At 49.5% G+C, this 24158-nt stretch overlaps 1 protein-coding gene and 1 pseudogene across 9 annotated transcripts in view; both read right to left on the reverse strand.

The window, feature by feature from the left end:
• Positions 1-22442, reverse strand: part of LOC116813629 (maestro heat-like repeat family member 5) — a 71738-nt gene extending 49296 nt beyond the window's left edge. For 7 of the 9 annotated variants that reach the window (XM_058444153.1, XM_058444155.1, XM_058444148.1 and 4 more), the window contains exons 1-6: positions 22302-22442; positions 11685-11866; positions 10697-10842; positions 10168-10296; positions 6443-6602; positions 4877-4929 (exon numbers count right to left, since the gene is read on the reverse strand). In XM_058444153.1, coding sequence (XP_058300136.1) covers positions 4877-4929; positions 6443-6602; positions 10168-10296; positions 10697-10842; positions 11685-11866; positions 22302-22381 — 750 coding nt within the window. In that variant the 5' untranslated portion in view covers positions 22382-22442. The remainder of the gene's footprint in view (positions 1-4876; positions 4930-6442; positions 6603-10167; positions 10297-10696; positions 10843-11684; positions 11867-22301) is intronic. The other 2 variants (XM_058444152.1, XM_058444154.1) reach the window with 2 other exon arrangements.
• LOC116813630 (large ribosomal subunit protein uL22-like) lies at positions 558-1428 on the reverse strand (annotated as a pseudogene).
• Positions 22443-24158: the final 1716 nt, after the last annotated feature.

The following is a 24158-nucleotide window of genomic DNA, read 5'->3' on the forward strand; positions in this document are numbered from 1 at the left end:
CAATTTGTTAATATTTTGTTAAGATTTTTGAGTCTATTTTCAGGCAGGTGTGGTGGCTCATGCCTGTAATCCCAGCACTTTGGGAGGCTGAGGCGAGCAGATCATGAGGTCAAGAGATTGAGACCATCCTAGCCAACATGGTGAAACCCCATCTCTACTTTAAAAGAAAAAAATACAAAAATTAGCTGGGCGTGGTGGCATGTGCCTGTAGTCCCAGCTACTTGGGAGGCCGAGGCAGGAGAATCGCTTGAACCCGGGAGGTGGAGGTTGCAGTGAGCCGAGATTGTGCCACTGCAGCCTGGCATGTGCCTCCAGCAACAGAGCGAGACTCTGTCTCAAAAAAACCCAAAAAAATCACAAAACTATTTTTGAATCTATTTTCATAAAATATATTGGTCTTTAGTTTTCTTTCTCTTTTTGTAATGTCTTTGGGTTGTGTAGCCCTCATAAAATGATTTAGGAAGTTATTCCTTCCTCCTCTATTTTCTTGAAAACATTTGTATAGAATTAGTACTATTTCTTTTTTTTAACTTTTTTTTCCTTTTAATTACATATATTTTAATGCTGAATTTACTCCCGTGCCATAAGTTTTTGTTTCTTCAGTTTCTTCTGGGATATCTTTTTCTTCTGGGCAACCTCCTCTTCTGGTTTAGGAACAATCTGTTCCTTTTCCATAAGGAGCATCTCAATGTGGCAGGGAGAGCTCATGTATGGGTTAATCCGACCATGAGCTCTGTAGGTCCTGCGGCGCATCTTAGGTGCTTTGTTCACTTGGATATGCTCAATGACCAGAGAATCTACATCTAAACCCTTAAGTTCAGCATTACTCTCGGCGTTTTTAAGCATGTGCAGCAAAAATTCAGCACTCTTTTTGGGCCACCGATCTTGTGTCCAGCCCCACTGCTTGGCCTGCGCACACCTGCCAACTCCACCATTGTAATGTCGGAATGGTACGCACTGTTTCTGTAAAGTGACATCTTTCAGATACTTTGTGGCTTTTCATATATGCATACCCTTGATGGCCTGAGCAGTTTCACGAGTGTTCTTAAAGTGAACACGAAGATTGGAACCTCTTCATTTGCATGATTTCATGGGGTTCTCCGGGTCAAGTGAATAACGAACCATTTTCACAGATTACCAATAGACACCGGACATCTGGAATCCACAAGGACCACAGGCGGCCCACGCCCCACGGCGGGCCGGCGCCCCCACCAGTGGAGGAGCCCAGTCGTCCCCATTCCCGCCCATCACGGTCCCTCTGCGGACCTTAGAGGCCGACCGGCCCCCGGCTCCCAAAGTCAGGCCCTCCGCCACGTCCTCCTGCATAAGAAACCACTGCCTCCAGCGAGGATTTAGTAGCCCTAGGAGTTCTCCTCCTGGGGGCCTGGAGACTGGCACCCCCGAAGCCAGGATGGCTGTGATGGCAGGAGGATTCCTTTTTTAACTTTTTGATAGAATTTACAGTGAAGTGTGTGGGCTTGAAGTTTTCTTAGTGAGAATGTTTTAAATTATGATTTCAATTTATTTAATAGATATAGGACTATTCATTTTTTGTTTCTTCTTATGTCAGTTTGGTAACGTGTTTTTTAGAGAATTTGTCTATTCAATCTAAATTATCTAATTTATTGAATATTTCATTATAATTTTTAATGTCTGAAGGATGTGTAGTGTTCCTTATTCCTTTCTGAAATTGGTATTTTGTGTCTTCTCTCTTTTTGATCAGTCTAGTGAGGGGGTTTATCAATTTACTTATTTATTTATCATTTTTTAAACAGAGATTGGCCTTGCTCTGTTGCCCAGGCTGGAGTGCAGTGGTGTGATCCTAGCTCACTGCAGCCTCGAACTCCTGGGCTCAAGTGATCCTTCTGCCTTTAGCCTCATGAGTAGCTGGACTACAGGTATAAGCTACTATGCCTGGCTAATTTTTAGAAGTGTTTTTTTTTTTTTCTTAAATCTCATATTCAACCCTAATGTAAGTTTTTTTAGCGACAGGTTCTTTTTTTTTTTTTTTTTTGAGACGGAGTCTCGCTCTGTCGCCCAGGCTGGAGTGCAGTGGCGCAATCTCGGCTCACTGCAAGCTCCGCCTCCCGGGTTCACGGCATTCTCCTGCCTCAGCCTCTCCGAGTAGCTGGGACTACAGTCACCCGCCACCACGCCTGGCTAATTTTTTGTATTTTTAGTAGAAACGGGGTTTCACCGTGGTCTCGATCTCCTGACCTCGTGATCCGCCCACCTCGGCCTCCCCAAGTGCTGGGATTATAAGCGTGAGCCACCGCACCTGGCCGCGACAGGTTCTTACTACGTTGCTCAGGTTGGTCTTGAACTCCTGGCCTCAAGCAGTCCATCTGCCTCAGCCTCCAGAGTAGCTGGCATTACAGGCATAAGCCATGGCATCTGGCTCAGTGTATTGATCTTTTGGTTCTAGTCATTCTCTGTTTATCTCTTTTTGTTTCTTTGATTTCTGCTCTAGTTTTTGTTATTCCTTCCTTCTCCTTACTCTAAGTTTATTTTCTGCTCATTTTTTGGCTAGCTTCTTATAATAGAGGCTTAGATAATTGATTTTATACCTTATTTCTTTCCTAATATAGGCATTAAAATATAAATTTCCTTCTAAGTATTGCTTTTTATCGCATCCCGATTTTCATATGTTACGTTTCATTATCATTCAGTTCAAAATATTTTCTAATTTTCCTTGTGATTTCTTTTTTGACTGATGGGTTATTTAGAAATGTGTTGTTTAATTTCCAAGGATTTGAAGTTTCTCCAGATGTATTTTATATTGGACTCTAATTTGTATTTTGATCAGAGAATGTACTCTGTTTGATATCAGCTGTTATAAATTTGTTGAAACTTGATATATGGCCCGGCATATGGTCTATCTTGGCGAATTTTTAAAAAAATGTAATATTTTTAATTTTTGTGGGTATATAGTATGTATATAAATTTATGGGGTATATGGGATATTTTGCTACAGGCGTACAATGTGCAATAATCACATCAGGGTAAATAAGGTATCTGTCACCTCAGGCGTTTATCCTTTGTGTTACAAACAATCCAATTATACTCTTTTACTTTATTTTACTATTATTTTTTATGACGGGGTCTCACTCTTTTGCCCAGGCTGGAGTGCAATGGCACAATCTCGGCTCATGGCAACCTCCACCTCCAGGGTTCAAGCAGTTCTCTGCCTCAGCTTCTCAAGTAGCTGGGACTACAGGTGCATGCCACCATGCCCAGCTAATTTTTGTATTTTTTAGCAGAGATGGGTTTTCGTCATGTTGGGCAGGCTGGCCTTGAACTCCTGACCTCAGGAGATCCACCGGCCTCAGTCTCCCAAAGTGCTGGGATTACAGGCATGAGCCACTGTGCCTGGCCGTCTTTTAGTTATTTTATTTTATTTTATTTTGAGATGGAGTCTTGCTCTATTGCCCAGGCTGGAGTGCAGTGGCATGGTCTCGGCTCCCTGCAGCATCTGCTTCCTGGTTTCAAGCGATTCTCCCATATCAGCCTCCCGAGTAGCTGGGATTACAGGAGGGTGCCACGACGCTGGGCTAATTTTGTATTTTTAGTAGAGATGGGGTTTCGCCATATTGGCCAGGCTGGTCTCGAACTCCTGACCTCAAGTGATCTGCTCGTCTTGGCATCCCAAAGTGCTGGGATTACAGGGGTGAGCCACCACACCCAGCCTCTTTCAGTTATTTTTAAATCTACAATTAAATAATGGACTATAGTCACCCTGATCTTATTCATTCTTCCTATTTTTTGTACCCATTAACCATCCCCATTTCTCCCCACACCCCCTGGCGAATATTTTGTTTGCACTTTATTAGATGAATTTGGTTAATGTATTGTTCAAGTTTTCTCTATCCTCGGTAACTTTTTGTCTTCTTGTTCTATTAATTGCTTGTGTTGCTGCTGATGCTATTTCTGCTGGATGCCATTCCATTCCAAGTATTCTCCTGCTGCCACCACTGCTGCTCCTGTCACTACCACTACAGCTCTTACCATAGGACAATAATGACATTAGCGAGGGCTTCCTGCGTCACTGGCACGGTGCCTGACACTTTCCATGGATTACCTCGTATACTCGTCATACCCACCATTTGAGTGAAGTGCTTGGATTCCCATTTGACAGATGAGGAAACTAAGGGACCGAGGGGTGAAGTGGGTCCCCCCAGGTCACAGAGTGGTGATTGGTTGAATATGGACTTGGATCCAGGGGGCAGGGGTCTCGTGTCCCTTCCCTCAGCCATGTCAGCCCCTCACTCACTCGGGTGTGTGTTCAGGGATGGGCCTGCATGGACTCTGTTTCTTGGCTGGGGCTCCCTCTGTTCACCCCAACCTGCTTCCTGCTTTCCAGGGCAACAGCACTGGCCGAGTGCATTGGGTATGTGCTCTGTGCCAGGCATGCGGAGACCGAGGTTTGAATCCCACCGCCTCAGTGACCGGCCCTGTGACTGTGGTCCCCTCCCCAATCCCAGTGCCGAAGTGACTGGCCCTGTGACTGCAGTCCCCTCTCTTTTCCAGACTTGTGTGCTCATCTGCAGAGTAGGGGCCTCCATCCCTCCTTCCCTCCCTGCTCCCTCTTGTTCCCCCATATTCCTCCCTCCCCCTCAATCCCCTCTTCTTGCCTCCTCTTCCTGTTCCCCCTCCCTCTCATTCCTCCCTCCTTCCTCCCTGACATATCCCCTTCCTCCCATCCTCCCTGTCTCCCCACTACCTTCTCTTCCTCCCTCCCCTCCCCTTCTCTCTCTGTCTGCCTTCCCTTCCTCCTCCCTCCTTCCCCCTACCCCTCCTCCCAGGCACCCATCCTGCTGCCTCTCCCCTGTTGCCCCCACGGAAGGCCTGGTGGCTGGGAGCTGGGCTCTTTCCCTACCTGGATCAGTTGCTCTTCCCAGCAGGCCTTGTCTTCCTGGCTGAAGAGCTCCTCTGTGGGAGGAGGGATGGGTCACAGGGCCCTGTCTAACACCCGTCTCCTCCAGCCTTTAGCGCTGGCCCAGGCTAATGCTGCTAGCCTCTGTCTGCCCTAGCTCTGTGGAGCGTGGGAGCTGGAGGGACGTGAGCCGGGCTTGGCTCTGGGTTCAGAGAGCTGGGGTGGGCTTGCGGCCCAGCTGCTCTTACTGTGTGGCCTCAGGTGGGCTGGGCTCCCTCTCTGGGCCTCGGGCTCACTCATGGTGAATGGAGGGGCGCTACCAAGCATGGCTCCTCAAGAGTGGGAAAATAAGCCTTTGGGAGGGAGGCATTGTGAGACTGGAGAGCTTTTCGGGAACTTTGGGACCTACCCCAGAGGGAGAGGCTGCTTTGGGGAGGGATCTGGCAGCCTCAGCAGTACCCCCAGGTGCAGAGGGATCTCCACCCAGCCTGCTAATCCTGGGGTGGGGGGTGCAAGGCCAAGCCGAGCAGGTCCTGCTTCACCCCAGGTCTTAGGGTCCAAACACCCCTGCTGGGCCTGGGCCTCCCTACAGGTCACAGGCTCTGCCACACCCCAACCCCGTCCCTCACTGTGGCTGCCGACCAACTCTTCCTCAAGGCCCTTGGCAGAGGGAGTGTCCTTCCTCACCTTCCTATGCATCCCTGTAGATGTGGCCTATACTGGCTGCCTTCTCCAGGAAGCCCTCCTTGATGGCCCCAGGACAGCTGGTCCCTCTCCTCTCTGGGCTCCCCTAGCTGCCCTCAAGGCAGTCCTGCATCTCCCAGTGGGAAGTGCAGCAGCATATGCTTGTGAGTGAATGAGTGAATGAATGAAGGCTGGCCCTCGCCTCTGTGTGACTGGGGGCCTGGCACTAGGTAGGTGCTCAGTAAGTGTTCACTATTTTGTGTCAGCAGATCCCCGAACATCCTTCCTCTGGGGTCCTCAGAGGCCCCACTGTCCAGGCCGGCCCTTCCCGCAGCTTGGAGGCAGCAGCTATGGTGGACCCAGGGCCCAGTCACTGCCGGCTGTGACAGGCTGGGAGTGGCCCTGGCCGGCCATGCTGCCTCTCTGAGCTCCATCTCTTCTTCCAGGGGAGGAGTGCCCACCTGCCTTGTGTGACCAAGGGAGGAGACAGATGCAGCAGCTGGTGGTGGAGTTGCCCTGCCATGTGCCAGCCTCACACCTGTCCTGGGCCACCTCCTGGGACCTCCTCTGTCATCCTGGCTCCACCCAGGTCCAGCTGTTGCAATACTGACAGCAGGAGTGGGTGAGCCATCAGAGGGGCTGCCACGGCTGGGCCTGGTGTCACTCTTTCCAGGGAGGTCCTGAGCACGGTCTGGGCCCTCTGAGGGGTGGTGGGCAATGGGGGTCCTCGGGGCAGCAGCCTGTTGCTGCCGGGCACGAAGCTACCTCATGGTGCACAAGTGACGTGCAGCCCCTGTACCCTGCCCGTGTGGACCCTCAGAGCCACCTCTTGGATCACCCTCCATGACCCACCCCGCCCTGTCCGCAAACTGGAGCCCGGCATACCGCTGGAGGACAGGACGCCCATCACGTAGAGGAGGCTGCGGTGTGGGAAGACGCCCGTCAGCAGCTCCGTCTCCAGATACTGCACCACCGCCCGCCACGAGTGCCTGCAGATGGCCACCAGCACGTTGCTGGCTGCGTCCTGGTATATGTCTTCCAGCTCCTGGGGTGGGGTGGGAGCAGGCAGGGCGGGAGGTAGAGTACGAGCGGCGTGTTACGAGACCTCGCGTCTTCACATGCCAGGGCTGGTTTGAGGGGCAGGACGGCGGCCACAGCCCATGTTTCTTTTGGTAGAAAACTGAGGCTGAGGGAGCCTGAGGCCTTCCTGCTCTGCGTCCATTGCCGGAACACCTCCTCCTCTTCCTCCCCTACCTCTGAGCCCTTGCTCACGCTGTGTGCCTGCCTGCACCTGCACTCCCACTTAGAGCCTGCTCCAAGGCCTGGGTTCAGCGCACTCATCCTGAAACCTCCAGCCCACATCCCCTCTCCTCCTGAGCTCCTGGCGGCTCAGGACAATGTCACATCTTTCACCATGAATTCAGAACCAGAGGCGATGTTCCTGTCCAGGAGAGCCAGGGTGTCAGCTGCTCAAGGGCACAGCCCCGCTGACTGGGTCCCTGGCCTCCCTGACCCTGGCCAAGCCCCCACTGTCCAGTGGAGGGGGCATCTTCAGCAGGAAGGAACCACATGGGTCCCGGAGCCTGGCTCTGTGTGGTCACACCTGGGACCTTTCTCAACAAGCCTGGGGGTATCCCTTTAGATCTTGCTGCAATTTTGAATTCTACTCTTTTCTCTGTCTTCATGGGAGCCATAAGGCAGCTTCTGTGGCTCTGAGGCAGGTGAACAGGAGGGCCTGCCTGCACTTGGGGGCGTCTGAAAGTGGGGGTGTCTGAGCCCTGCCATGCAGCTTGAATCATCGCATGAAATAGATATATCATTTATAACTTATGGAAAGTATGGTTATGGGGGCTTCTTGTGAAGATGGTGATTGAATCTGATTTTGCTCTTTCAAAAAACCTACTTCAGCTCACACTACATTTAGGAGATTTTTTAAAAAGGACAATAGCAACCGCACAGTGGAAGCGGGAAGCAGGTAGGCAAGGGGCCTGGAGACCATGTGTAGGCTAGCGGAGCACAGGCCGAGCGGCCAGCTCACCCACACGGCACCGTCCCCCACTGTTTGAAGGTGGGGGGTCTCTTGTCTCCCAACCTCTGGAACTGGAGTGGCAGTGGAGGGGGCTGAAACTAAAGGTGACGTGGTTTTAGAAGTAGTTGAGTCCCTAGATGTACCTCCCACACTCTGCACACGTGAAGGGAGCTGGTCCTTTCCCACCCCAGCAAGACTCTGGGGGCTCGGTCTCTGGAGGGGACAGATGAGTGTCTCTACCCAGGGGTTGCCAGGCCCGTAAGCTCCAGGAATACTCACTTCCCAGGCCGGGCTTGGCATGACTGCCATGGGATGGGACCCTGACCTCTAGGCAGGGCCCCTGGGTGAGCGTCTCCCTGGGACTCCTCAGAGCGTAGAAGGGAAGATGGAGAGTTGCTGACATAGCTGGGTGAGGGTGGCAGCAGTGGGCTCACCTGGTCACTCTACGGTGGAACCAAGGGCTCAGGTAGCCAGATGGAAAGGATACGTGACCACAAAGCTTGGTGGCTAACGCTGGACCCAGGGTGAGTTCCACTCCTGCGGAATGGGCAGGGCAAAGACTCCACGAGCCTGAGCCCCCCAGCAGACATCAGGTCGCATGTGAAGGATCACGGTTCAGAGTGGCTCTGGATCCTCAACAGCCACGAGGGCCAGAGGACAATGGACAGCGGTTGCCAACCCACAGTCCAGTGTGAAATCGAATCCAGAGATTTCTGGAAATGCACAGGCTCAAAACCTTACTTCCCTAAAGCCCTTCCCCAGGAAGCACCTCCAAGAAGCCGAAGTCTGTCTCCGGTTTAAGAAAGTAAATTGGGAAAGGGGAGACTTAGGGTGTAGGAAACACAGTCCCCCACCAGAGCAGGGCAACAGGAGTGCGGGCCCAGGCCAGTCCCCGCTGACGCCAAGCTCTATGCTGTGCTGGAAGCTTGTCCGTACTCGGCTGGTCCTGACCTAGGTGACAGAGTGCCTGATGCCCCTCTGTGTCCCAGGCGGCGAGTAGGACCCACACAAGTGTCCACTTACTCTGGGGGCTGGAGCGGGGCTGTGGTGTGTTCAGAAGCAGAAAATGTAGACCAGTCCTGGTCTCGTTCATGCCAGACTCCGTGCAGGGGCCCCTCCTCATGAAGCCCCAGGAGGGTCTCGTCCACCCTCAGGGAGGCTGAGGCCAGACCACACCCCTGAGAGCGTCCGGAAGCCCTCACCTCCCCCACCTCCCTCGGATCATCAATCTCTAAACTGCAGAGACGCCTGACAGACTTCGCAGTGGTGAGTGTGACAAACACGTGCATAGGATTCCAAAAGAAAAAGGAATGAGGTGGAAAAAAGAAATAGGTGGACAGGGCCCTTGCTTCCCGTTTTGCTGTCTCTCGCACCCAGGGTGGCCTCATTCACTTCTCTGGGGGAGCACAGGGGCATGTCCCACCTGCCACCCACCGGCTGGGCTGTGATTGCAGGCCAGTCCCTAAGGCTCTGGGCTCCAGCCTCTCCATCCGTAAATGGGGCCACAAACCCCTGTGTGGAGGGTGTGTTGACCATGCTTGTAGGCCCTGTGCTGGCTGTTTGATGTCTGTTATTCCAAATAACCTCTCCTTGAGTTTGTTGAATCATAGGGCCAGGTGAGCAGCTGAAGCTGCTTTTATCTTTTGGGGAGCATGGAAGTCCCATTACAATGCCCCTGGCCTGCCTGTGTCCCCGTAGCTCCTAGGGGATGTTTCTGCTTCGTTACTTCCCACCACCGTGGCCCTGAAGGCATGTTCAGATGGTCCCTCTGTCTGCTTCCTGACCCCTGCGTGGGACTGGCCTGTGTGGCCCTGTGGGGTGTGCTGTGCCTCTCACTGTGCCTCTCGCTTTGGGGGGAGCTTTGAGTGTTAAAGACCTTTCGGTGGCCTTTGCCTCCTGCACAATCACATGAATTAAGACTTGGCACCACACAGAGGGTAAATGGTGTCTACTCCTGCTTTGTGGGGCGCCCCAGTGTGTGTGCGTATTGAGGTGTCCCCTGGGGCCGTCCTGGCCTAGTCAGTCTAAGCCACCTGCTCCTAAGCTCTTGGGGTGGAGACTGTTGGCGGCTAGGGCCGGCTTTTGGACTGCAAGCTGCAGGGGTGGGTGGGGCAGTTCAGGTCCAGACCCCCAAGTCTCCATCAAGCAGGAATCCAGAAGGTGGAGGCCAAGGGCAGAGTTACAGCCTGCAGACTGGATTAGACTCGCAGCAGGCCTTCCAGAGGCTGGGCTGCAGGCAGCTGCCATGCAATGGTGAGGAAGGCAGTGCAGAGGGGAACCATAGCCTGCTTCAGGGAGAGACCTCTCCTTTGAGGAGAGGGCCCCCAACTTACGAGCCCCTTGGCTTTAGACAAGCAGTGCTCTCTTGAGCCTCACCTTCCTGAAATGGGAAAGTGAGATGGAAAAGTGCGAGGGTCCCGCTGAAGGGGCTGGGGGTAAGAACGCGAGTCACTGGATGGAAATTGCTTGGTAAGCCACAAGGCTGGGCACGCCCAGCATCACTTGGGTCCCTGGGGCAGCCGCTGGCATTCCCAGAACCCGTGGGGGGTTGGCCCCACTTGCTGTGGGAGGGGAGGCCCACCGTGGCCTTGGTCATGTTCTCCAGGGCCAGCCGTGTGAAGGTTTTCTCCCAGGTCTCCTCCAGGACGTCACTGGCCCTGATGACCATCTCCAGGGCCTGGAACAGCCGGAACTTGTGCCTGCTGGAGATCTGTGGATGGCAGAGCAATGGTGGCTTGGGGACAGATCAGGTCAGATCGTGTGGGAGATGTGGGCAGGGGCGTGGATGGGGAGGGGTGTGAGAGGAGCCTTTTCTCGCTGCCACTTCATGGTTCTATGACTCCAGGTAAATCCCTTGGCCTCCCTACACCTTAGTTTCCCCACCTGTGAGGGTCAGGATCGCCACCTCATGAGCGCATTCCGAAGGTGGTCAATGCACGCGGGTCCACTTTTCTCCCTCCCCAGTTGGCCCATTTGACATATGAGGAAATCAAGACTTGCCCCAAGCCATGTAGCTGTTCTAGGCAGGATCTAGGGTTTGAGCCCACCTTGGGGTCCCACCCTCCCCCTCTGCCCCCTGTGCCTGCCCCAGTGGCCCAAGATCTCCCCACCTCCGGGTTGTCTATAAAGTAGTCGTGGATGGTTTCCATCACCATCTTGGGAGAGCCATGAGCCATGTTCTTGATCTTCTTGATGATGTACTTCAAGTGGAAGGGGTCGGCACTGTTCATGTCCTGCAGCATCTTGAAGCAGGTGGCTAAGGTTGGCAAGAAGGCACGTGTGAGCAGGCTGTGGGTAGCTCACATTGTGGCAGCAAGGCTGGGCAGGCAGGAGGGTGGGTTTGGGGATGGAAGGAGTGCTCTGAAAGTGAGAACTGGGGAATGGATGTATGAGGAGTCCAGGACCTCTTGACTGTCCAGATGGACTTTCTGGGGTTCAACATAGGTAAGGAGCAGGAGTGCAGGTGCATGAGCACGCCCTAACTCACCATTCATTATTCCCATCTGCCCATCATCCACTCATCCACCTGTCCATCCAGCCATCTGTCTATCCACCCACACGTTCCATCTGTCCATCCTTCCATCTACTAATCCACCTGCTCATCTATCTTTCCATTCATCTACCTGCCCATCCACCCAACATCCATCTATTCGTAAATTTATTCACCCACCCACCCACTCATGAATTCATCCCTGCCTCCCCCCATCCATTCATGAAGGATTTTCACCATCCATCCAGTCATCCAGCATTCAATGGTGTTTGAATAAGGGAGGGGCCGGGCCTGGACTGCGGTTCCGAGATGTGAAACGGAGTGGGAGGATAGCAGAGGGTGAGGTGTAGGGTGAGGTGGGGCATTATTTGGGCTTTGGATGGTGCCTCAGGAGGCATGAAGAGGCCAAGCCGGGTGTGCAGGGTTCTCTGCTGAAAGCTTCACTATGTCCACACCACTTGATACCCTCAAGGTCCTGGAGTGGAGACTCCCTCTGGCCGTCACTCTGAGGACTGCTTTTGGTGGAGGGACATGGTGGCATCTGCTGGAGCCTGACCCCATCTGGGCCGACCCGCCCCTGCCTGTCTGAGCCCAGGGCTGGCAGTCACCTGCACTGTAGGCCTCCGCCATGAACATCCCGTGCTCCTGTGGCATCAGTGTGGCCTGGCTGCTCTGCGACTTGTGAAGCAGGATGGTGGTGGGGTGTGACCATCTGTCCCTGCGGGCAGAGTCCTGGGGTAGCTTCACGCAAGATGAGTCCTTCGTGGATGTGGAGACAGTGAGGGAGATTCTGAAATGGAGGAGGGGCCCTGGGTGTCGGCATCTGAGTGCATGTGTATTTCTGCGTTAGTATAGGGGGTGCTGAGCGCAGCATTGGCTTCTGTCAGACTCAGCTACATCCTTCCATGTGTTTGTCCTTCCATTCAATGGGCCGGCTGGGCCCTGGGAGGAGGGCAGGGGTCTCGAGGCCTCAGGGACACTGTTGAGTAGGCAGCATCACCTGTAGGCCTGGTGGGGCCTGGCCTCCCAGCAAGTGTCAGGTTCTGAGGTTGGATTTGAGACAGACATGGCTGGTGGGACATGGCAGGGCCCAGGGTATGGTGTCCCTAGCTCAGGCTCTTGACTTGAGAGAGCCAATCTCATTCCGATCACATGTGAGACTGCCCCGGTCACCCAGACATCTGGTGGAGTCTCCGAGGGGAGTTGGGGAGCTGCAGGACCAGTGAGAGCAGAGCAAGGGAGGATGCAGGGGCCTCCGAGGAAGGCCTCCTCTCCTTCCTCCAAGCTGGTCTCTGCCTTCTCCTCCTCTCCTTCCTCCAAGCTGGTGCTCCTCTGCCTTCTCCTCCTCTCCTTCCTCCAAGCTGGCCTCTGCCTTCTCCTCCTCTCCTTCCGCCAAGCTGGCCTCTGCCTTCTCCTCCTCTCCTTCTGCCAAGCTGGTCTCTGCCTTCTCCTCCTCTCCTTCCTCCAAGCTGGTCTCTGCCTTCTCCTCCTCTCCTTCCTTCAAGCTGGCCTCTGCCTTCTCCTCCTCTCCTTCCTCTTCTCTTGCAAATGTGGGGAAAGCACTACCTCAGGCTGTGTTAATGGCCACAAGAGGCCAAAAGAGACTGCGTCCTTCCTTTTGGGGATGCTGCCCAAGCCTGGTCCCCCATCACGACTTCTGCCAGTGAGCCCCTGGGGCAGGAACAGACTCCTGCTCCACCCACTTCCTGACCTTATTCGTTTGTTCACTGTTGGTACCCACTTCCCAGGTGCCTACTATGGGTGGGACATGTTCTAGGCTCCTGGAATGCATCAATGAATGAGATAAAGTCAGCAAGTCAAATCAGTGAATTCTGTGGTACATTAGAAGACAGTTCATCTCTCAATATATTACCCATTCATTTGTCCCACCATGGGAGGGATGCATGTCAGATCATGCCACTCAAAATCTACCCATATGCCTCCCATTTCACGCAGAGTAAAACCCAAAGTCCTGAAAATGACATAAGACACCGATGCTTCCATCCACGAGGGTGTAACAAGGACCAGCTTCACCCTCCTGTCTTAAACAACTCAAAAATTGGAAAAATATATAAAACCATGATTATAGACATCAGACAACAGCGGCACAGTACGAAGATCCCTGAAAATGGAAAACCAGCAAGGTGAGCCCATCATGGCCACAGCCAGCTGCCTGGGAAGTTTCCAGTTTGCAGCGTGGGGAGAGGGAGCCCGATAAAGCCCAGTAGTCTCTCTGAGTGGAGGAAGTGGACGTGAAAGTCTGGGGGAGCCAAAGTGGCTGGAGTTTGCTGGGAAGAGTCACAGGAGAGAGCTGCAAAAGGAGGAGGGAGAGTTCTGGGGCTTTGCAGGGGATCCCCTGCATTCTCTGTCTTCATCTGAGCTCAGTACGTTTGGGAAAGAACCACAAAGCTCCAAAAGGAGTAGAGGGAACAATCTTTGGAACTCACACAGAGCTAGGAAGAGTTCCTTTTCTCATCAGCAAGAGTGGAAAACCTGGTAATTCACAGGGCATTAGGTAGAGTGCTAGTGGCATGACCTCAGGAATGGGGGAAAAATCTGCTCTAAACAACAGTGCTTTGGCTCTTTCTACTAAAGCTTTAAAATCAAAGCCTCAAAGGCACCAAACTTTTCAAGAAATTTAATCGTGTTCAAGAACAAACCTGAAGAATATTTAAAAAGTACAGGAATATCCAGTACCCAACAAGGCAAAATTCACAATGTCTAGCATCCAATCAAAATTTGCTAGGCATGGAAAGAAGCAAAAAAATACGATCTACAATGAGGAGAAAAATCAGTTAATTGAAACCAACACAGAAATGATATAATTAGTAGACAAGGACATTAAAACAAGTATAACTATAAAGTTGGTGCAAAAGTAATTGCGGCTTTTGCCATTACTGTTAATGATCTATTTCTCACGTTCAACATGGTAGAGTGAAACATAAGCATGGTAAGGAGAGACATGGAAAATATAAAATGATGAAGAATACATTTCATACTATGAATACACTAGTTTAGCAGCAGATTAGACAACGTAGAAGCGAAGATGAGTGAACCTGGAGACACAGCAATAGAAACTATCCAGAAATGAAACATATAGAGAAAAAAGACTGGAAAAAATAAAACAGAGCATTAGTGAGCTGTGGGACAGCATCACATGGCATTTTGTATGTGGAATTTGCATCCCCACAGAAGGAAGGGGAAAGAAAACATATTTGAGGAAATAATACCTGAACATTTTACAAATTTGATGAAAATTATGAATCCACAGATCCGGGAAACAATGAATTCCAAGCAAAAGAAATACAAAGAAAACTACATGAAGACACATTGAAATAATATTGCCCCAAACCAATGATAACAGCAAATCTTAAAAACAGCCGTAGAAAAAAGACACATGAAAGGAATGAAAAATGAGAGCACAGTTCTTGTTGAAAACGGTACGAGCTGAGAGACAGTAGCGCAACAATTTAGCACCCTGAAAGAAAAAAACAAAACGAAACAACAACCTGCCAAGCTGGAATTCCATACCTAGAGAAAATATCTTTAAAAACGGAAGGTGATATAGAAACACTTTTCATGTACACAAAAACCAGAAGAAGTTATCACCAGGAGTCCTGCACTACAAAAGATGTTTGAGATAGTCTTCCAGACAGAAGGAAAATGACAACAGATGGAAATAGGAAACTACACTAGAGAATAACGAGCACCGGAAATGGGGAAAATGTAGGTAAATAGAATTTGTTTATGTTTAAAATTTAAAGTAAAAATAATAAGACATTGTGGGTTTATAACAAATATAGAAGTAAAATATATAACAATAATAGCACAGACGCCAGGAGGGGGAAATGAAAACAAAATATTGGAAGGTGCTTATACTCTTAATTTTACTTGAAGGTATAATTTCACTTGAAGGTAGACCGAGATAAGCTAACATGTATATTAGAAACCCAAAAGCAGGCCGGGCGCGGTGGCTCACACCTGTAATCCCAGCACTTTGGGAGGCCGAGGCAGAAGGATCACAAGGTCAGGAGATTGAGACCATCCTGGCTAACACGGTGAAACCCCGTCTCTACTAAAAAATACAAAAAATTAGCCGGGCAAGGTGGCGGGCACCTGTAGTCCCAGCTACTCAGGAGGCTGAGGCAGGAGAATGGCGTGAACCCCGGGGGGCGGAGCCTGCAGTGAGCCGAGATAGCGCCACTGCACTCCAGCCTGGGCGACAGCAAAACTCCTTCTCAAAAAAAAAAAAAAAAAAAAAAAAAAGAAACCCAAAAGCAATGACTAAATAATAAAACAACATAAGACAACATATGTGTGGCTAACAAGTCCACAAAGGAGGTAAGGTGGAGTCATAAAAAATACTCAATGCAAATAAAGGCAGAAGAAGAGAAAAAATTGCATAAAAAGAGATGAGACAAAGAGAAAACAAATTGCAAGATGGTAGACTAAAACCAAATCATATCAATAGTCATATTAAATATAAATGATTAAATCACCACAATCAAATAGCAGAGATTGTCAAATGGAATAAAAAAGCAAGATCCAAGTGTACACTGCCTATACAAAATCCACTTGAAATATAGTAGATACCAATCAATCAAAAGTAAAAGGATAGAAAACGATATATCATGCTAACACAGATATAAAAAAACTGTGTGGTTATATTAATATCAGACAAAGTATATTTTAGAGTAAATAATATAACAGGGATAAAGAGAATCAGTTCATTAATCAAGGAGATATAAGAATCTTAAATGTTCATGCATCTAGTCACAGAACTTCAAAACACATAAAGCAAAGAAGTTAGAGCTAGAAGGAAAAATAGACAAGTCAATAATCTTAGTTGAAAATTTCAACATCCATCTATTGATAATTGATAAATCAACAGGTAATCAGTAAGAATATAAAAGGCTCAAACAATTATTAACCAAAATAACTGAATTGACATTTATAGAACTCTAACCACAAAATAATAAACTTTATTTTCAAATACACATGGCACATTTACCAAGGCAGACTATATTCTGTGCCATAAAAAGTCTTAGCAAATTGGAAAGGATTCAGATCCAACAAAGCATGATCTCTGACCACATGGAATTAAATTGGAAATCAATAACAGAAAGATAGAGGAAAATACCTAAGTATAAGGAAACTAAATAACATACTTTTAAATAATCCATAGGTAAAGAAGAAATAAAAGGTAATGAAAGTAAAAGGTATCTTGAACAAAACAAAAATGAAAACACAGCATATAAAAATCCCTGGGGTGCAGCATTAAAACACCTGTATTAGAAAAGAATGAAGGTCTGAAATCAGATTATAACTGAATAAATTAGGAAAAAAGCAGCTAATTAAACTCAAGAAAAAAAGAGCAAAAATCAATGAAACAGAAAATAACAAAAAATAGAAAAAATCAATGAAACCAGTAGGTTATTTTTTTGAAAAGATGAAAATATTGATAAACCACTAGCAGGATTTATTAGGGCAAAAAAGTAAAAACACAGATTATTAACATCAGTAAGAGTGGGTACGTCATTACAGGTTCTACAGACATTAAAAGAATAATGAAGGGATAGTCTGAATAATTTTATGCCAATAGATTTGGTGACATAATGAAATGGACACATTTCTTAGAGTCATAAAATACCAAAGCTTACTCAAGAATTAAATAACAAGAATAACCCTATATTATGAAAATTGAATGCGTAGTTGAAAACTTTCCCACAAAGAAAATTTTAGGCTGAGTTGGCTTCACTCTTGAATTCTATCAAGTGTTTAAGGAAGAAATAATACCAATACTACAAACTCTTCCAGAAAATTGAAGAGGAGGGAACACTTCCCAACCATTCCATGAGGCAAAACCTGACACCAAAACCAGATAAAGATATTGGAAATAAAGAAAACTATAGCCTAATATCTTCCATGAACAGACACAAACTTTCTTAACAAAACAATTTAAAGTATACAGAAATGCTTATCCATCATCTCCTAGCGGGGCTTATCCTGGGAATACAAGGCTAATTGAATATTTGAAAAATCAGTCAATGTAATTCACTAGATTGACTGACTAAGGAAAGAAAATATAATGATCTCAATAGATGCAGAGAAACATTTGGTAAAACCCAACATCTATTCAAAAATAAACATAGGAATTAAGAAAAATTCCTTAACCTGATAAAAAGTATCTATAAAAATCCTACAGCTAACATCACACTTTATGGTGAAAGGCTGAATATTTTTCCACATGACTGGGAATGAGGCAAGAAGTCTGCTCTTACCCTCTCATTCAACATTAGACTGTGGACTTAATCAATGTAAGAAGTCAACAAAAAGGAATAAAAGTCATACAGCCTGGGAAAGAAGAAACAAACTATTTTTATTTGTAGAAGGCATTATTATATAAGTTGAAATTTCCAAATCTACAGAAAAGCCTACTAGAACTAAAACATAAGTTCAGCAAATTTGCAAATTGTAAGGTCAATAAACAAAAATTATTCATATTTATGTATACTGGCAATGAACAATTGGGAATTGAAATAAAAAAGGTACCATGTACACTAGCACCAAAAATCATGAGTTATTTAGGCACAAACCTAACCAAAAATTGCAAGGTCTGTATACTGTAAACTACAAAATATTGATGAAATAAATCAAGAAGATAAATAGACACACCATGTTCATGGATTGGAAGACTCAATATTGTTGAGATGTTAATTTTCTCTAACTTTATCTAAATATTCAATGCAATTTCAATAAAAACCCCAGCAAGGATTCTTTTGGTAGTAACCAACAAGCTGTTTCTAAAATTTATATGGAAAGGTAAAGAAACTGGGATAGTCAAAATGATTTTGTAGAAGAACAAAATTGGAGGACCATTACCAATGTCAAGACTTATTGTCAAGCTATAGTAATCAAGGCAATGTAATATTGATAAAAGCACATAAATATAAATATGTGCAACAGAACATGGATTCCAGGAAAAGGCCCACACATATAAGGTCGATTGATTATTTTTGTTTTGTTTTGTTTAGAGATAGGGTCTCACTCTTTTGCTCAGGCTGAAGTACAGTGGTGTGGTCATAGCTCACTGCAGTCTCGAACTTCTGGGCTCAAGCAATTCTCCTGCCTCAGCCTCCTGAGTAGTTAGGACTATAGATGCATGCCACTGTGCCTGGCTTCAACTGATTTTTGATAAGGGTGCAAGAGCAACTCTATTAAAAAAGCATTAACTGATGGTGCTGCAATAATTGGATAGACACACGCAAAAAATAACCCCTAATCCGTACCTCACACCATATGTAAAAATTTACTCAAAAAATCATAGACCCAAAAGTAAGACCTAAACTTCTAAAACTTTCAGAAGAAAATATAGGAGGAAATCTTTATGATCTTGGGTTAGACAAAGATTTCTTAGATGTGACACCAAAAGCACTATATAAAAGAAGAAATGATAAATTTGATTTCATAAAAATTAAAAACTTCTGCTTTTTGAAAGATATGTGAAACATGTTGGAATCAAAATGGAGTCACTGTGTTAAAACTCTGATAAATGGGGCTGGAGGAAGCCTTAAAGGAATGGTTCTCATGCACAAATGCCTGACTGCAAGAACTATCACAAAAGACACTGCAAAACTCACAACCTTGCACAAAGGCCAATTGCAACCTTACACACACACACAAATACTTCTGTGAGGTCATCTACCCAGAAAACTGTCTTTCCAACCTAGGACTCACCCCAGCCTTGTTATTGACCCTTGTAGCCAAGAATTATTATTTCAGAACAACTTAAGTAATCAATCATTTTAATTTTGCCTTTAAAAACTTACCCTTGCCCCAGCCTTAAATAGGCATGTGGTTTACTATGGCACACGTATTACTATTGCAATGCCCATTCCTGAATAAATATCATTTTATTTTAGAGATCCCCTCTCTCTTTATTTTATTTTTGTTTTCTAGAGAGTCTTGATCTGTTGCCTAGGCTGGAGTACAGTGGCACAATCATAGCTCACTCACTGTAGCCTCAAACTCCTGGGCTCAAGAGATGATCCTGCCTCAGCCTCCCAAGTAGCTAGGACTACAGATGCATGCCACCATGTCTGCCTATTTTTTTTATTATTATAGAGGCAGGGTCTCTCTATATTGCTCAGGCTGGTCTTGAACTCCTGGGCTCAAATGATCCTCCTGCTTCCACCTCCCAAAGTGCTGGGATTATAGGCATGAGCCACTGTACCTGGTCCCCCTCTCTTTTATTTAGATTAAGGGATATGCCTTAAAAAATGATAAGCTGCAGACTTGGAGGCAGTATTTGCAAATCACATATCTGATAAAGGACTATCTCCAGAATATAGAAAGAACTCTCAAAACAAAACAAAGCAAAGCGCAAGTGGCCTAAGGAAACACAGGCAGGAGACATGGACAAGGCGTCAGAGGAGGCAGACAGATGGCAAAGAAGCACCTGAAAAGCACTCAACATTCCTCACGAGGGAAACCAACTAACACCACAGTGGGCTATCACTACACATCTACTGAAATGGCTAAAATCAGAGACAGTGGAAATACCAGGTGCTGGTGAGGTTGCAGAATAGCTCTGAGCTTCCATACATTGCTGGTGGGAATGCACAGTGGCACAGCCCTCTTGGAAGATAGCCTGGTATTTGCTAATAAAGTCGAATGTACACTTACCAAATGGCTCAGCTACCCACTCCTAGGCATTCGCTCAAGTGAAATGACTACTGACTAAAATATATACACAAACATTTATACTGGCTTTATTTATGATATCTCCACATGGAAATAATCCAAATGTCCTTCACCCTGGGAATGCATAAACAAACCATGTCACATTCACAGTAATGCTACTCAGCAACAAGAGGTGAATCACTGATAAACACAAAAACAGGGATGCTCCAGGAGGGAAACCAGACTCCAAAAGCTACATGTGGTGTCATTTCACTTTTATGACATTCTGAAAAAGGTGAAACTACAGACAGAGAGCAGGTCAGTGGTTCCCAGGGACTGGGAGTTGGAGAGAGTTCACTACAAAGGGACGGGAGGGAGTGTCTGGGAGACGGAGCTGTCTGGGGGTCATGTACCCACCACCATATTTTGTTTGTGATGGTGAGTCCGTGACTATATACATTTGTCAAAATTTGAGAGCTATACGCTAAAAATAGTGAATTTTATCGTCTGTAAATCATACTGTAATCGAAAAGACAAAAGACACATAAGAACAAAAATGGTCTCTCTGCCCTTATTTCCTTCTGCTCTCCCTTGCTTATTCCACCCCAGTGGTGGGACGCTCCTACCACGGGGTGCACGTCTACCTCTGGACCTTTGTGTAGCCACTCCTTCTACCTGGGGAACACCCTTCCTCCAGATGGCTGCCTGCCTCAGTCCCTCACCTGATTTTAGTCTTTGCTCAGTTGTCACCTTCTTGAAGAACTGATTTAAAATCCTCACCCCACACTTCCCCCTCCCCACCCTCTCTTTTTTCCATGTCACTTTTTGCCCTGTAACATCATATCATTTACTTTCCTGCTTCTGGTCTCACTGGCAGTCTCCCTACCTGGAATGTAAGGCATGAGGGCAGGGTCTTTATCGCTTTTGTTCCCAGCAGTATCCCTGACACCTAGAACACCTGGTCCATGTAGCAGATGCTCAGCAAATACTGGCGGAATGAATGGAGTGCTTCATAGCAGGTGATGTATCCAGAGCCACCACCGGCCCTGTCCTGACCTTGGACATGGCATTGTGACAGCCCTCCCACCTCTCCAGGATTCAGTCTGTCCCCTGCAATCATCACATCAGATCCAGCTTCCCAAATGCCTTCCGGCGGACCCATGAGGCTCTGCTTCTCTGGCCCCTCTGCCCAGAGCATGTCTCCTTCTCTTCCTTTCTTTCTGTCCCCTTGCCAGGGCTGTAGGAGGACGCCCACCAGTCTTCTCCATCCCATAACTGCATCAGAGGGTTGGGGTTGCCTGAGAAGCTGTATTTCTGCACATCTGAGCCTTGCCGTCTGAAGAGCTCCAGAGCCTGCGTCCTGGAGATCAGGTGTTCTGATATCTCTTGGCATCTCAGGGCCAGGGAAGCTCTGGGGAGGACCTCAAACCCTCGTCTCTTTACCCCTTCTGGAAGCCACCTCCTTCCTGTGGCCTCTCAGAAAACTAGCCAGTTCCCTGATCCTGGAAAGGGTGACCTTCCAGACAAACCTGGCTGGGGCTGACTCTGGGAGTGGGAGTGAGAATCCGGTTGGAGCTAGAGCCCCGCTTCCCCCAGGCACAGCAGCAGTCACAGCGGGCACCAGCGAGGCCCGTACCTTGCCCCTCCAAACCCACATCGCAGCCCCTGTGGCTTCCAGAGTTAAATGTATTTTTAAAAATAGAAAAACGATGTGAACACACTATTAGCAAACATCTGCAGAGGAGTACTCTCGGCTTAGCAGCAGCAGAAGCTATGGCAGAGAAGGGAGGCCTGGCAACATTCAAATGCCGACTGCGAGGGCCGGAAATACCTGAGTTCACAGGCAGGTACCGAGACACTCCCAGAACAGCCACCACAGGCAGCGTGGATTGCAACCGGGAATCCTGCTCTGAACCCATGGCTTGGCTGTGGGCCCCAGCCCGGGTGGACGAGTGTCTGGACAGCAGAACCTGCTTTGAGTCCCCGTAGAGGGGGCGGGCAGGGCTCTGTGCTGGGGGCCAAGCTCTGACCTGCCTATCGGACACAGGAAGGTAGAGATGCCCTTTGTGTCTTTCCAGGTTCCTGGGACACTGGGGTTCCCTGGGGACCCTGGAAGGCTGTGGAGGAACCTTCCTTTATTCATGTCCCTTAAATCTCTGCAGAAACACTGGCTGTGGTATCAGCTCAATTCTGCTGAATAGAAGCCGAGGCTCAGAGAAGCAGGTGGACGGTCTGTCCATCCATTCACTGACCCGTTCACACAGCCTGCAGGCACTGTTGGCAACACAGGCCATGGTCCCTCTGGCCCTCACACAGGTGCAGGCTATGTGGGCAAGGCCCTCACTCCAGTTTAAGCTTCTGTCCTCCTGGCCTCCTTTCCTCCAGCCTGATCCCCCTCCAACCCCCGCAGGCCGCTCCTGGGGGCAGGACCCTCCTTCCTCAGCACAGGGGCCCCTGGAAGGCCTGCAGGGAGGCTCCCCTGACAGATGAGGAGGCTGAGTACTGGTGGGGGGTCAGAGGGTCCCTGCTGGGGCTGAGCTGACCTGGAGTTTTGGGACACGGCTGACGACATTCTACCCGTCGGGGTGCGGCTGTGTGGCCTTTCAGGACACTGCCCGTCCATGGTTGGGGTGCAGTGCAGACCCACAGGAACCCACCACTAGCTCTGGCCTCACGCCTGTGGGCTGGCCCTGTCTCCGGCACTGGCCCTCCCCCGCCCTGGCAGGCCTGACCTCACCCCTGAGGTCACAATGGTTCCAGTGTCCACAGCATCCTTTCTAGGGTCTGTCTGTGTTCTGGGGACAGCAGATGTGCATGTGTGCCTGTGCTTGCGGGTGCGTGCTCAGACGTGTGTCCTCAAGGGGTCCCGGGCCTGCCCCTTCCTTCTCTGGGCCTCAGTTGTCTCCTGGGAGACCCGTGGATGATCCGGCTTGGGCCATTTGTTTGCTAAGTCCAGGTCCCTGTGCGGGTGGCAGGTCCTGGGGCTGGAGCTGTGACTTCCCCTCTGGGCCTGAGTCTGAGCACCTGCGATGTGCTGGGCTCCTCTCTGGGTCTGAGGGTGCGGGTGCTTGCCGCCTCTGGGATCCTCTCCAGCCGAAGGAACCAGGAGCGGGGACAGCCTGGGAGCTCAGCCTGTGGGGCTGGGCAGGCTGCCCCGAATCAAATCCAGCTCCCTCTCTGCTGACCGCGTGCCTGGGAACCTCACCATGCCTCACTGTGCACTCCTCCCCATCTGCAAGACTGGAGCAGGACCGAGGGTCAGAGCGGCCGCTGTGGGCCTGGCCCTGCTCACCTCCCTGGGATTGGGGTGGAACTCAGAGAGGGCCGGGAGCCAGCGGCTGGTCGCACAGCAATCAGTGGTGGAAATGAGCCTCAAACTCAGGTCCCCAGATCCAAGTCTAGGGTGAGGACGAGGCCCCTGGCCCAGTGGCACCCCCTCCCTCCCCGCCGCCTGCTCCGCGACCCGGCCCCCGCGCGGCCGGTAGATGGCGCTGCGGGCCCAGGCAGGACTCGCGCGGCAGGAGGGCAGCGGCCTGGACCGGGGGCCTGTGAGAGGCACACGTGCCACCCAGCCCACGCGCCCTCCCCGCCACACCCTCCCTCCAGCCAGGGACCCGCAGAAAGGGCGTCATGGGTAGGGGTGCCTGGCATCCCACCGCCTTAGGCCTGGGGCTGCAGGCACTACCCACTGGGGGCAGTGAAGCCGGAGGGTGTCACGTGCGTCCCACCACCAAGCCTTTGCCTAGGCCGTTGCCCCTCCTGCTGTTCGCCTGCAATGAGGAAGGGGCCAGATTCAAGGGCCGGGCAGCCCCCTGGCCTCCCAGGCTCCTTCTCTGTGTCCCTGCCCAACTCCCTGGGGTTCCTAGGCTGCAGCCAGGTTTGAGGCTTTGTGCAGTGCCTTCCTCCCGGAATGCGCCCTGCCCCCACTTTCCTAAAGAAACTCATTTTTGCCCTTGGAGACCCCCGCCCAGGCCACCTCCTCGGGTAAGCCACCCTGATTTCTTTGGGTTCCCATAGCATTTATTCTGAAGGCGGTTTGTTCAATCGTGCTGGGCTTGACTGGGCGGCGGGTCGGTGGGGGCTGTGGTTTGACTGGAGGTGACAGGAGGGGCCAGGTGGACACCCATGCCCCTTGTCCAGCTGGGTCCCACCACCAGCTCCCCTGGCTGCTGTCCCAAGGCCTGACTCCGTGAAGTTCCCTTCCCAGGAGACAGTGGCCCTGTTTGACCAGTGGACACCCCCACAGAAGACGTAAACGTAAGACCTGAAGCTGTGAAACTCCTAGAGGAAAACAGGGGAAATGCTGTTTGACATGGGTCTTGGCAATGATTTTTTGGATATGAAGCCAAAAGCACAGGCGAAAAAGCAAAAATAGACAAGTGGGACTACACCAAACTCAG

This window comes from Hylobates moloch, unplaced genomic scaffold, assembly GCF_009828535.3.
Source record: "Hylobates moloch isolate HMO894 unplaced genomic scaffold, HMol_V3 SCAFFOLD_9, whole genome shotgun sequence".
NCBI classification, from domain to species: domain Eukaryota; kingdom Metazoa; phylum Chordata; class Mammalia; order Primates; family Hylobatidae; genus Hylobates; species Hylobates moloch.